Source organism: Cupressus sempervirens, chromosome 6 (assembly GCF_028749045.1).
Source record: "Cupressus sempervirens isolate cs-2001-9-10 chromosome 6, ASM2874904v1, whole genome shotgun sequence".
Lineage (NCBI taxonomy): Eukaryota > Viridiplantae > Streptophyta > Pinopsida > Cupressales > Cupressaceae > Cupressus > Cupressus sempervirens.
In genome coordinates this window covers 143,383,797-143,398,765 of record NC_143123.1, presented here as the reverse complement: position 1 = coordinate 143,398,765, position 14,969 = coordinate 143,383,797, and the positions used below count along the sequence as shown (strand labels likewise).

The 14,969-nt window shown below is 33.2% G+C and overlaps 1 protein-coding gene across 3 annotated transcripts in view; it reads left to right on the top strand.

The window, feature by feature from the left end:
• Positions 1 to 14,969, top strand: part of LOC149551628 (uncharacterized) — a 134,270-nt gene that overhangs the window by 98,981 nt on the left and 20,320 nt on the right. For 2 of the 3 annotated variants that reach the window (XM_089787129.1, XM_089787128.1), the window contains exons 21-23: positions 13,790 to 13,885; positions 13,994 to 14,074; positions 14,240 to 14,311. In XM_089787129.1, the coding sequence (XP_089643255.1) occupies positions 13,790 to 13,885; positions 13,994 to 14,074; positions 14,240 to 14,311 (249 nt within the window). Of the gene's footprint in view, positions 1 to 13,789; positions 13,886 to 13,993; positions 14,075 to 14,222; positions 14,312 to 14,969 lie in introns of all 3 variants that reach the window. The other variant, XR_016352782.1, reaches the window with a different exon arrangement.

Genomic DNA, 14,969 nt, shown 5'->3' with positions numbered 1-14,969 from the left:
TTTAGATATTATCTATTGTGAGTGGTGACTTCAGTTACATTTTTGTCAAAATCAGAAAATGGACTTTTTATGCACAAAATTTGATTAGTTTCTAACCAAACTTTCTATACTTAAAAAATGAATATTTTCTGACTAGATTCCTTCTGCACAATAGTTGGGTGGTTTATAAATAAATAAGTTCTTTTTTTTTGTCGAAAAAGGTAGAAATGATTATTAAGTTGTTTCATGTTAATTTTTAAAGGTAGTAATCTAAGGAGGATTTATAAATATAAGACTCCTGACTTTGTAAAAGGACTTTTTGTTTTATAATGAATTTTGGTACGATGAACTTAGAGTTGTATGACCTTTCCAAATGAATAATAAATACTTTTGGAAGTGTTCCATGATGTTCATGTTTATTGTTATTGGCTTATTGTATGTAAAAATTGATAACATCCATTATAATCCTAGATCTTGATTTCGGTGAAAGAAATGGTCAAGTATCAAATGAATTTCTTTGAGACATTCTTTCTTGGTACTTTTAGAATAATTTGTTGAATCCATAACTTGATTGTGGAGTTTCTTATGTGCGGTCCTTGATACCTATGGCAGATTGAATGGAATCTTAATCATTCTATGAAGCTCTGATAGTACTTGTATATTTGTTGTTAGGAGTTAGTGAATTTTGTTGGTCCTTGAGTACTTTTTGGTTGAAAGTACACCCAAGAATCTCAAAATTATATTATACAAGGGAGCTGCCCCTCTCAATGTAGAGGAATTTTGTACTCTGTGAGTAATCTATCTAACTGTTGTAGCAATTATATGAATATCACTTTAGATTAGGTGGCCATATTATTTTTGAAGTGACAAATCTGTTTACCAACACTTGTGATGGCCAAATGTAGCAAACAAAGGTTTGCTACATTTTATGTGAATGCAAAGTGGATATGACACTTTCTTCTTTAATCATCTTTTTCACTAAATTGGATTAATGGATGCAATCTAATGATTATGAGGATTCTTTGATTGTGTGCCAATAATGTGTGTTTGCGCAATAGAAGGAAGAATTTTTTTTGGAGGAAAAGAGAACAAAAGAATCCTAGTCATCTTTAGACGAATGAAGTTCTTCCCTTGGTCTATATTGGTTATAAGAGGATTGCCTTTCTTTGGCTACGATTAATTGTGCCAAAATTATTAATGTAGTTTTTGAAAGCAAGTTTCATCCAAATATGAAAATTTTAGAGAAGGTAATTGTTTGTGAAGGCTTGGTTCGTACAATACATGAAGTTATCGGTCCAATGGATAAAAGGAAGATGGAGTTGCAAGATAGGTGGTCCTTTGCATTCCTTTATTTTAGATGTGATGATTATAAAAGGCAGATCTGTTATGATGAGTTGATGGATAATGTGGTTGTTTGTTAGACCTGTGTGGAGCAATATGACTTAGAGTCATCTTGAGCCTGCTGGTCTAATGTTTTTGTTGTGTGATATGCCTTGTATTACTTGTTTTTTGCTCCTTGTGAATGTCTGAGAGGTTTTTGTTTGTTTACATCCTTAGTGTTGTTAGGCCCTTATTGTTGTATCTTTGTTGCCTGCTAAGTTTCATTGATGTTTCTAATTCTGAATGTAACATATATTTCTGTTTTTGTAAATCTGTGAAACACCAACACTGGGCTACGTCGGGATGAGTTTCTCAGACATGGGGACAATGGGCCTCAATTTTGCGGCGACGACAAGGGGACTAGGGGATCGGGAGGGGTGTTGTATAGTATACACATAGGACTTGAAATGCTAGTTATAAAATGTTGTTTTAGTATAATATAGCAAATTAAAATACTTGAGCACAACAAAATTGCAACATGAACTAGAACCATTGAACATTCTACATGGTAACATAGTACATACCCAATAGTCACATTCAAATAGAAATTCAAGTACCCATCCTAGTGGTAATGTGGTTGCAGAATGGGGGACATGGGAATACTTGGGTACTCCAAGTACTCGATGCAAGGACATGTTGGGGATGGGTACTTCGAGGTTCGGGATGGGGTGCGAGTCACTGTGTTTCACTATTGTAAATTGTAAATCATTTCCAAATATTTTGATCATACAAGGTTCAACATGAGACCAATACAAGCACTTTGTAAGCACTAACATGAGACTATCATTAGCTCATTTTGAGAAAACATAGTAGAAGCCTACAGGGGAAAGCTAGAAGCCATACGTTAGAAGTTTGCCTTTAAATATTACAACCACCATAAATGTTGACAATGCCAATTTAATAGTCACTAACTTTGAACTCCATATTAGATTTGAACTTGGGTCTCCCTATTGAGAACCCTATGTTTTAACCAATAGAGTTTATCATTTCTATTAAACCTTCTTTAAAAATCTGTTATCTTTTTATAGTTTTGCTTGAATACAAGCATACAATATATCACCAAAGTGCTTTTTACACATGTCTTACATTGCTTAAGCTTTCATGGCATTTTGTTAATCAGACTTTTTGACGTGCAATTGGACAATTAGTGCACAATGGAATCTATATCTTCATGTTTATTTTAGCTTCCAAGGCTCTGTGGTTGTAATAGGCAATCTCTCCAAGTGAGGCTTACAAAGATACATAACTTACTTGAGTTAATGCCTTTAATAATCAACAACTCTTACATTTTTTGCCAAAATAATGTCAATTATTATAAAATATTGGTTTCAAAAGAATATTACAAAGCAAATATATGTAATTACAAGAGTAAATCAAGGAAGCCTAGGGACACATCCTAGTTTTCAAGATGTGTTGGGTATGGGGGATGCTTAGGGACATCCCCAAGTGATACCCATCAATGCCAAAAGCATAGGAAATATCCCTAGAATGCAAGATGCACAGGAAGCTCGTAGAGAACATCTATGTTGTTTCCTAATTGTCTCAAGAATGCAAAGGAAGCCTACAGGGGATATGTGATATCCCTTGGACGGGGAAGTAAAATCAATCCTTGTCAAATATTTTAATATTTTAATTTATTGTTCAGTGTTTCAAATTTTGACATTTTTAATATTGTTTAGAACTTTTTGTTTACATTTTGCAGATATGTTTTCTCTTTGATCTCACTTGTAGATATCATTAGATATGTGGATTTAGACATGTGACAACATGCTTGAAAAGATAAAGCTAATGCTTGTGGCTAAAAATACTATTTTGGGATTATAAGAGCAACATATTAAATCCGCTATAGTATGCAAGTGGAACACAATGAACTCTTGCTTCATATGGCAGTCTTCGCTCTAAAACCCAATTTGCATGCACTAAATGTTGGAAGGTTGCATACTTGTGATGCTGAAAAGGTGTAAAAGGGTTTGATGAAGGCCTTTTAAAAGATGTAGAGAGATTAGGAGTTTGCAATACTTTGCACACAATCGATTTCCTCTACAATTCTTCTTGGTCTAGCATTCAATAAACTAGAGAGGCAATGATAGTGTAATGTCTAGTTCTTGGGGCTGGCTATGATTGATAACTTTTTAGTCAATTGTAATGTATATAAGTCTTAAGAATATATCCATAATAACAATTCCAATTACTTTTAATATTATTACTTGGCTTATGGATGGATGGTATAGATGCTATCAAAGTTGCCTAGACACAAGCTATGGACTCCATCAAAGCTTACAGGTCCAAGCTTGCATCCTAAAGGCTTACGAATTGTTGGCCACCCTCTATTGGGATATGATCCATTAGCATTGATTTATACAAGCCCCTCCTTGGTAACACCATACATCTAAAGTTATCTTTAACACTTATATCGAACCTTATTACCATTCCAGCTCATGATAGAAGCAATGGGTGTAACCAAGATTACCTAGATACCACTACCAATGAATTCCCTCAATGTTTACAGGCCCAAGTCCGTATCATGGAGGCTTAAAGAACCGTGGTCTCTACCTTATCTTGGGACAAAGATCCATTGCTTGGAATTCACACAAGGCCCTCCTTGGCAACACTTGAGTCTTCCATTTTTAGCCAAATAGTTGTAGGATTGTAATGTGGATATATATTCTTGATTTTTGTATTATAATTTATATGACAATCTCATTATTGAAAATGATATTACTACTACAACAGTCGTACTTATCGATAAATGATTAATATTCATATATAAATATTATATTATATAGATATAATATATCTTAGAATCATATAAGATTATTTATTGCTTCCTCCACTTGAAGAAAACCCATTGTATTTATATTGTCTTTTATAATCATAATCAATTCGAAAGTCACAACCCTTCATAATTATAATCCATGTGAAAATTGACAACCTTTCATAATTACAACTGTTGTCTTTTGAAAAATTCACTTTCTTATTTTCTTCACATTCTTTTCCTCTTCTACCGACCCTTCTTTAACTCCTCTCTTTTCCTCTTCTTTTCTTTTTCAAATGAACCCTCCTTTCTTTTATATCTTAATTTGAAGGAGTCATGTCTCTTTATTACATATCTCTTGACTTTTCGTTAGATTTAGTTAATTTATATTATTCTCTATTATGTTGTTTAAACTTTATTTATGTTTATTATCATTTGTTATTAAACCCTATTTAGAAAGGTAACACACTTTTTACAATATTCTCTCTTGTATTTAATTTTATTTATTCATTGTAATTTTATTATTATTTAATTATTTTAAATCTTATTTGAACTCTTATTTTAAATCTGATTTATTGGTAATAGATATATATGTTATTATTTATGTTATAATAATAATAATTTATTATTATTTCTTATTTTTAATATTTTAATATTAATTTTAATATATGATTTTATTATCATTATTTATATTGAGTAATTTATCTAATTATTATAAAAAATCTATCTTAAAATGGGGACATTAAAGTCCAACCTTTCTCAAATTGCTTGTCCTCAAGCAATTAGATAAAATCTTCTATTCAATTGAAATATGTTTGTCTTTTAGTCAAAATTATTAGGTTGTTCTCATTACTATGATTGACCCTCTTCAAATCTTCATTAGCATTTCACTTTATTATCTTGTATGAATTATTTTCCTATATCATTTTTTACCCTACAAGATGGCAGGATCATGCTTTGATACCACTGTAATGTCCCCTTTTTTGGGGTTGTTCATGATTAGTACTTATTTAGTCAATCGTAATGTATATAAGCCTTAAGAATATAGCCATAATAATAATTCCAATTATCTTATAATATAGTTACATGGTTCTACCCAAGTTGCCTAGACACTGCATATGGACTTTCTCAAAGTTTACAAGTCCAAGTCCGCATCTTGAAGTTTTATGGATTGCTGACCTCTTCCCCCTATTGGAATATGACCCATTAGCTTGGAGTTATACAAGCCCTTTTTTGGTAACACCAAACTCCTCAAGTTATCTTTAATGCTTATGCCCAACATTATTACTATCCCACCTCATGACAAAAGCATTGGGTGTAAACCAAGTTTCCTAGATGCTACTATCAATGAATTCCCTCAATGTTTAGAAGTCTGAGTTTGTATCACGAAGGCCTACAAAATGCTGACCCCTATCTTAACTTGGGACAAAAATCTATTGCTTGGAAGTTACACAAGCCCCTTCTTGGCAACACTTCAATCTTGCCTTCTTAGCCAAATAGTAGTAGGATTGAAATGTGGATATCTATTTTTGACTTTTCTATAATAATTTATATTACAATCTCATTATTGTAAATGATATTAATACTACAATAGTTATCGATATATGATCAATATATATATATATAAATATTATATCTTATAGAATAATATATCTTAGAATCATATAAGATGATTTATTTCCTCCTCCTTTTGAAGAAATCCCATTGTGTTTATATTCTCCTTTATAATCATAATCCATTCGAAAAGTCACAACCCTTCATAATTACAACCCTATCAACAAGTCACATGCTTTCCTCATTGTTGTCTTTTGAAAAATTGACTTTCTTATTTTGTTCACATTTTTTTCCTCTTCGATTCATCCTTATTAAGCTCCCCTCTTTTCCTCTTCTCCTTGTCTCTTTCAAATGAACTCTTGTCTCTTTTATATCTAAATTTGAAGGAGTCACGTCTCTTTATTACAAATCTTTGGACTTTTCATTAGATTTAGTTAATTTATATTACCTATATTATATTGTTCATTTACTTATTTATTTTATGTTTATTATTGAATCCTATTTAAAAAGGTAACACATTTTCTACAATATTCTCTCTTGTATTTAATTTTATTTATTTATTCATTCATTGTAATTTTATTATTATCTAATTATTTTAAATCTTATTTGAATTCTTATTAATTGACAATAGCTCATATATGTTATTATCAATATAATAATAATATCTTATTATTATTTCTTTTATATATATATATATATATATATATATATATATATATATTTTGCTCGATAAAAGGCCGTAGCCCTATAGATTATATTAATTATAAATAAAAGAAAAAGAAGTGTATATCCTCTGTCCAAGCGGGCACTGGTAGGAAAGAACGAAGAAAGAAAATCTCTAGTCTTGCCCAGGACCAAGGTCCTTTACAAATTACATAGTAAAAGGGGCATACCCCTGTTTTTTACATTCTTGTTTATCCTTAATTTTATTCCCTTTAAAGGGTTTCCTTTTCCATTTTGATGACTGCATTATGCCTTATAAATAAGAATTTTGGATTACAATTTGTTGCAGGAATTCGATCAAGAATCTTCCGAGCTCTCATTAGATAAATCCTTCCCCTCTTTGAGATAATATTTTCCAAATCTTTTGGTCTGTTGAGTTCTACAAATAAGTGCTTTCTGGCCAAGATCATTGTTAATAGATAAAGAATTAAAGGGTTACCTTAACAATACAAATTATTCCTTTGCAAAATTTGATAAAGGGCAGACATTATTATTGGCCTATTTGTTTGAAGCTTTATTTTCCTTATTATAATTAGATTATCTATTTCAAATACTTTATGATTTGCGTCCTTTGTATGTGTCAGTATTGGTGGTTGATTGATTTGAAATTTTATCCTCTGTGATTCCAGGATTACAGAATTGGGAAAAACATAGTTTAACCTTACCATTTAGAGCAATGTTTTAGAGAATTTTGATGGTTCTATGTAAATTGAAAGGGTTTTAATTGATTTCAAACTACTGTTATGCCTTGACAAAGTGTTTGTCCTCCTTAATCCCTGCTGTGGATCTTGGTTTTATTCTTTCTTGATTCCTCTGTAGTACATTAAACCGATTTTAGTGAGCACTTGAGATTAATTTTATTTGATTTGTTCATCTGAATTTTTGGTTTAACTATCTAGATTTGGGGATAAGTAATGAATTTAGCAAATTCATAGCCAAAAATGGATACATTAAAACATCTTTTTCTCTAAACTATCCTGGGTTGATTAAGGAGAAAGAGTATTATTAATATCTTTGAGTCCACTTACTACTCCTATCTTTGCCCATCCTCCTTGTCACTCTTTTAGTGATTAAAGTCCTGTTAGAGATTCTGTGATCGAATTTGGCTGTTTAAAGGTTTTTTATTTGTGAATCTCATGCAGAATTGAAAGGGGTAAAAAATGTTGAATGTCCTGCCGGGGTATGGTAAGAGGCTTTAATTGCATTCATCTCTTATGTGCTGTTAAAATATTTGCTTTTATCAATAATTTTTATCTTAATAATTAGCACTTGAGGAATTAAATGTTATGATTATCATTAATTGATGAGATACTAGAGAAAAAATGGGGTTGATCATGGGCAATTTGGTCTAAAAGGAGGGCTTGCAGGAATCACAACCATTCATGAGATCATTTGTTGTTGTCTGTCAGATAGTGTTGCCCTTAGAGACAATGTTCATTAGAGACAATAGAGAAACAATTTCCGTTATTCATTTAGTGGAGTGAGAACTTCCTAAAATTCCTGGTCTACTATATGATTTATTGTTCTACTCTCAATCATCTTACATCTTATGTGGAATAAATGCAGCCAAATTTTTGTACTAATTGCCTTGTGCAAACTAATAGGCGGTGATCCCTAGTTCTTCCAGTATGTCTTAATCCATGAAGTGGATGCGAGGGGATCTGGTCACTGTGAGAGACGATTTGGATAATTATTCATACAACTTCAATCTTATGGATAACACGTGTTTGTATCTCTCACTATCGGGAAATGGAATTCCGCTTAAGTTAGTAACTGGCTTCTACTAAGTGTGCTAAAGTGATCTAAGTAAGCCCAAGCACATAGTGTGTGTGTTAGAAGAGAATGTTATTTGGCAACCTTTGAGAGGAGAGAGGAAAAAAGAGGGGCTATACATGTTAGGAGGATAAGGGAGTTCTTTCTAATTTTCTTGTGGAGTTCCTTAGAGATTGGAGGAATGACCAAATTATATCCTTAGAGTTATTATCTTTTTAAGTTTTTATGGTTGGTTATTTTCTAAGTTTTTAATTAAAAGATCTTGGCCATCGGCTTCATGGTTTGCTAACATATCAGAAGTTCTGTTTCCTTCCTGGTATACATGTAAAATCTTGGTTTCTTTGAATTTATTAATGAAGGTTAGAGCTTGTTCCAATTTTGAGTTAAGGATCCAGTTGGGAGCATTCCCCTTTCTTAATGCATTTAAAATAATTTGTGAGTCTCCTACTATTAGCTTTTTAAGGCCTAATTCAAAACTAAGTTTTAATCCTTCAATCAATACTTCCAATTCTGCTAAATTATTCGATATAAGGCCCAGAGGTTTGGACTGCTTTAATAACCAGGTGTTGGTTGAAGATAGGATACATTAATAATACTGGCCTCTATTTTATTATGTAGAGAGTTAGAGGACATTTCTTTGTTATTGAATATTCTCTATTTCTTTCCTTCCATATTTCCCACAATAAGATGGAGGGGATAAGTCACTATAGATCTTAGATTTACCATCTTTGGGCCAACTTTTTAAATGGTTCCAAAGATTATTGTGAAGGGCTGATGACCATTCTAATTTTCTTTACAGCCATTGCCAACATTCTTTTGCAAAATTATATTGGAAAAGAAGGTGATCTGCTGTTTCAGAATTATTCTTGCAAAGAAGGCACCTTGAAGGACCCTCAAAGCCCATCTTTGTGAAACTATTTGCTGTAAGAATTCTGTCTTGTGAGTCTGCCCAAAGGAAGATGTCTGCCGTAGCCTTAGGCAGGCATGCCGAGTACCAACATAAAGCCAATGGAATGTCAATTTGATCCCATTCTTTAGAGTTGATAATGATAACGTAACCTTTTTAACACTATGCCCCTTTATCCGAGGCTCCCTAAATTAGTTTGTCCCGTCTTTCTTTTTGAATGATGGGTCAGTTTAAAAGAAATTGTTTGAAAATCTGATGCTCTTGTTCAGATAGGCTGGTTTCTTCCACCTTCTTCCATTCTGTTGAATCTTCTTGAGTCTTGTTTCTGTAATCATCCACTTTATTGCCCCATTCCCTTTTAAAAGTGTTTTTGATTTTGGGGGATAGGTTGAGGGAGTTGGGCAATGGGAGTCCATGTGAGGAATCTTCTCGAAACAGTGCATCCCTACCTTGTCCTATATCGCAAGTTTAGTAATTTTGTATTGTGTAATTATTATTAAAAAACTATCTTAAAATGGGGACATGACAGACACAATTCTACATCAGCTCTAGTCAACCCTATTGGACAGTGGATATGGCACTAGAAGGATACACTATACTTGGAGATGCCTTTCATTCACCTTCTTTCATAGGTTGCTAGTCCCTTTGTTGTAAAGAGGAATTGGTGAAACTATCAACATGTGGTTTTTCTCATCACATGAAGAGGAATAGAATTAATTCTATACTAATCAGTTAGTTCATTGTTTTGGATATGTCTATCTAAAGGTTTATTTTTCACACTTGAAGAGGAATTGGTGAAACTATCAACATGTGGTTTTTCTCATCACATGAAGAGGAATAGAATTAATTCTATACTAATCAGTTAGTTCATTGTTTTGGATATGTCTATCTAAAGGTTTATTTTTCACACTTGTTGGAGCATTTAGGCAGTGGGTCTGTTTGTTTCCTATCAACCTTTAACTGGATTGGACCCTTCTAACAAGGGTTCAAGGTCTCCTAACATGGGTTTGTCCTTAACAGGGATTGTTGTACTAAATGCATTATATTTTTTACTAAATGCATTATATTTGACTCCTAACAGGGTTACATCCTTTTACAAGGAACTTATATATTAGTACACTATCTTGTGGGTACCATCCCCATCGGGGTATTTCTTTGTATTTTTTTTAGTTCTTATAGTTGTGTTATTATGGAAATCTAGGGTAGATTTTGCTAAAATTAGAGACTACCTCCTTAGTCATATCTCGATGGTTTTACATGAAGCTAATAATGAGATGATTCTAGGACCAATTTTGAAGATGAAGGAAAGGCGGTTGTGTTTTCTATGGGTGCTTGCAAGGCCTCAGGACCAGATGACTTTCACCTTACTTTCTTTGAAGAATTCTAGGAGGTGATGAATATGATATCACTAAGGCTACCAAGGACTACAAGTTCCCAAACCCCAAGCTCATGAGTGAATTCTGCCCCATCAACTTGTGTAATATAGTTAATGAGATCTTCTCCAAGGTTATTGTGAACATGCTGAAGCTTCTTCTAGTGAAACTTATAAGCCCATCTAACAAGGGATATGTTCTAGGCCACCAAATTTTGGATGCTATAGTTATCATCCGTGAAATTATCCACTTTATTGACACAACTAGGATCCCAAGTATGGAATTTAAGCTTGACTTTTCTAAAGCTTATAAGGTGTTGGACTAACTCCCAATGTTTCCCTTTGGGATTTGTGACATGGCTTAACCACCTTTTGTGTTCTACAACTCTAGTGATTGTATTGAGTATTGACACGTTGATCTTTTGGTGCAATGAAAACCCTAGCTTGTAACAAGTCTTATAAGAGCTTGGTCACAGGTTTGAATCTCCTCAGGTAATGTTGAGGGGGGGAATTGTTGGACTAATTGCTAGTGTTCCCCTTCCAGATTCATGATATGGCATAATCACCTCCTATGTTCTATAAGTCTAGTGGTTAGATCGAGCATTGACAAATCGATCTTTTTGTGCAAAGACAATCCTATCTTGTAACATAGGGTTAATTCAAAATTTCTCTATATTACCCTTATTAAGATAGGGTTTGATTGGAGGTTCATTAGAATCATTGAGGAATCTATTGAAAGTGTTCATTATTCGGTCCTTGTCAATGGGACCCCCTAGGATTTCTTTAAGGTGGAGAAGGGTTTAAGGCAAGGGGACCCCGTAACTATTTATCATGGTTGTTGAATGTCTTGGTAGGAACTTCACAAAAAATCATGGAGTGAAAGTTGCCTCTTTTCCTTTAGAGATTTCACAATAATTTGTTGATAACACTTTCTTGTTTGGTTTATCTTTAGTTGTTAAGGCTAAAGAATGGAGAAAACTTCTAGTTGGTTATGTTGCGGCATCAGGGAAGCAACAAATAGGAAACAATAATATTGCAGGTTTCTATTCTAGCAAAGGGGGAGTCGCCTAGCAAACAAAAATGAGGATCATGAATTGGGATGTAAGTGGATTGAATGTTGCTAGTCGCTTTGTTGTAGAGAGGAATTGGTGAAACCGTTAACATGTGGTTTTTATCCTCACTCCAAGAGGAATAGAATTAACTCTATACAAGAATAAAAGCTGGTGGTCATACCTAATGCTCTTCAACCTCAAGATCGTCAAACTCTAACGTATTGACAAACCCTAGGTGGGATGTTGATCTTCAAGACATTTTGAAAGTTGATACGGAGGCATCAAAGGGATTGGTTGGGATTTTGTTTAATGATGCAAACCCTCATAGTGATGACGAATCAAAGGAGAACTCCTAATTTGATGTAATATTAAGAGATGCAGATCAGGATAGTAATGTACTTTCTTCTTTTGTATTTTTCATAGTGTAATTGAAAGTGACACTTGTAGCCTTTGGGCATTTTGTTGTAACTTGTAAGCTATTTTTTAATTTCACATACATATTAGCAATTAATTCTGACAGCAAATTGAATAAACTTTAAAGATTTGAATTTTGCAATTTACATTTTCTAATTTGTTTGGCTTGGGCTCTCATGTGAACTCGTAGTTTGACACAAATGTAATGTATTAAGGTTCTATAATTTATATATGAATGCTTTATAAATGTAATTATTGTAATATTTAAAATTTCCCTTTGCATTATATAGCCATCCCTTGTCCTCTCCAAATATGATCCAAAAAGCCAAGAACCCCAAAAAGTGTTGCTTGTTCACTCCATTGTGGAAACTTGGGTAACATAGGAGTAAATGACTCGGTAAGCAAAGTATGTGTACACAATCTCTTAACAAATTAACCTAGTATAATTATTAAGGTCTACCTTGGAAAATGTCCTTGTGGTTTTTCTATTTGCAGATCAAATTGTAAAATAATGTGGAGTGCCTTATATCTTACAAGTCTTGAATCCGTGAGTTTCTAGCATTTCATTTTTGTCAATCGTCTCAAGTTCTTGGCAGCAGGTTTTAAACCTCAAAGTTTACAACGTATGGCCCTATGTTACTCGTTATCACAGGGGTTGTTTTAGTATACATATATTTTAAAGTTACATTCAAGATAACTTATGAATATAATATTAAACAGAATTGCAATTCCACAGTCTTCTTTCTATACGTGTGTGCATGTATGTATACTTTCATGAATTCCAGTGCATGTACCATGCTATCCAGAATTTTGACAGAGTAAAATAGGTAAGCAACAAGTTCTTTTCTAATTTATTACGTGCTAATTCATTTTGCATAAGTAGTTGTGAAATCTCACATAATGACAGAAGTATTTTCCCACACTTTGTATTCCCCATTTCAAGAGATTTTCGTTTTACTGAATCTGATCTGATGATCTTATCTTATTTGGGGTTAAACATTATATTGCCGACCCAATAACAATAATAGTATACATGCATTAAACATTCAGATCTCAGAAAAGCAGCACACAAATCTGTTTATAATTTTATGACAACAATTTGCTATAGTCAAAGTTACAATGTCATAAAATTAAGTTATGATCATGACAAGGTGTACAGAACCCTAGAACATGCAAAGTGTTTGGATGATAATAATGATTTGACAAAGTTGAAGTCATTGTCATTTGTCATCTAATATATTTATGACAGATGTGTAGAACCATTTGAGAATACATGCCATTGCAATGTCATAGAATTAAGTAATGATCATGACAAGGTGTACAGAACCCTAGAACATGCAAAGTGTTTGGATGATAATAATGATTTGACAAAGTCAAAGTCCATTGTCATTTGTCATCCAATATATTTATGACATGTATAGAATCATTTGGGAATACATGCCAATCATGTTTTATATCTTTGAAATATTGCTTCAAAAGTCTATTTTTTGGTTTTGTTACCAGTCCCAACAATAAACCTAAAGATGCCAAAGAACTCAAGTGACTTTGCATTTCAGCTCGAGCTAGTCAATACAGATTATTGAGATCTCTTTTTTTTTGATAATACTCTAAATTAGTGACTTTGAATTTCTACTTGCATCTGGAAAGTCATGCTTTTTCACCCCCATAGGCTTGATGGCTGGTTAGTTACCTGTTTAAAAACTATTCAAGGCCAATGGATCTTTTGATGCTCTGTGCCTAATGGTTTCAAATAACGTCTATCTTTTACTTCTTGACGTAGGGATGCTCTTTTTTGAGTGTGTTTGAAACAATCTTATTGCCATAAATGATTTGTTTTCCACTTTTGCAATGAGTCATATCTTAGATTTCTTTTCATGCAGGGTTCAGTCCATACGGGTCCTGCATTGACACCAGCTGAAGTTTTGATTGCAATTCATGGAATTGATCCAGAAAAAGATGGGATACCTTTGAAGAAGGCAGACAAATTTACCTTCCTAGTTTTTTTCAGACTGTTAGTGGTTTTGTTGATTATGCACATATTCTTTGATGAGGACCCCTAAAATGTAATGGATTGTTTTTTGCAGATAACAGATGCATGCTCTGCATGTTTTGAGCAGCGGACTGTTTTTACCCAGCAAGTCCTGGCCAAAGTCTTAAATCAACTGGTATACAATTTTGGAGTAGATTACCTTTTGATTTATGATTTAAGTACCGATATAAGCTCTTGCTGTTTATATAAAGGATTGAAGTCTGTTGAGATTGCAAGTGTTTCTAAAGTGAAGTGTCTTTGAATTTATCTGAACTCATGATCAGTATTTGCTGCTGAACAGGTTGAACAGACCCCCCTCCCTCTGCTCTTTATGCGCACGGTTATTCAAGCGATTGGAGCTTTCCCTACTATGGTAATTGTTATGTATGAAGTAGCCTTAAATAACAGTCACACCTTGGATTCTTGAACTTATGCCAACCAATTAAATGTTAACAAAGGATGTAATGACCCTGCTCAAATCTGATCCCAAAATGCTGATAAAGGTTCAAGAAAACACTTTGCATACAAGGGTCATATGACTGATATAAAATTTCGGTTTGCTTTTATGGCTCTTTCCTTCACTTAGCATCAATAAGAATGCTTGCAAGAAGACTCTAAATTGACTAAACAATGACCTAACATGAATGTGCAACTTATTTTGACAATATTCAATGCATATATGTGACTGAAACTACTTGCAATATGCAGCTACAGCAACTAGTAATTTTGACAAACACTTGGGATGCAACCTGTGATGGCATTAATGCACTTATAGCCAAGTGGCATTAATACAAACACTTGGTATGCAAAATTATAACATTATTTATGCCAAAAAAGAGAACCTACAGCCAATTGACATTTTGTCAAACAATTGGCATGCAAACTAATAAGTTGATCATAAATGATAAATACATATTCAATTACACTATATCAGACTAGCAAATTATGTCTTCTTTATTGTACATAAAATGTTAACTACAATGCTAGTATGAAATTGCCAAGACTCTTGGCTTACATCCACAAGAATAATG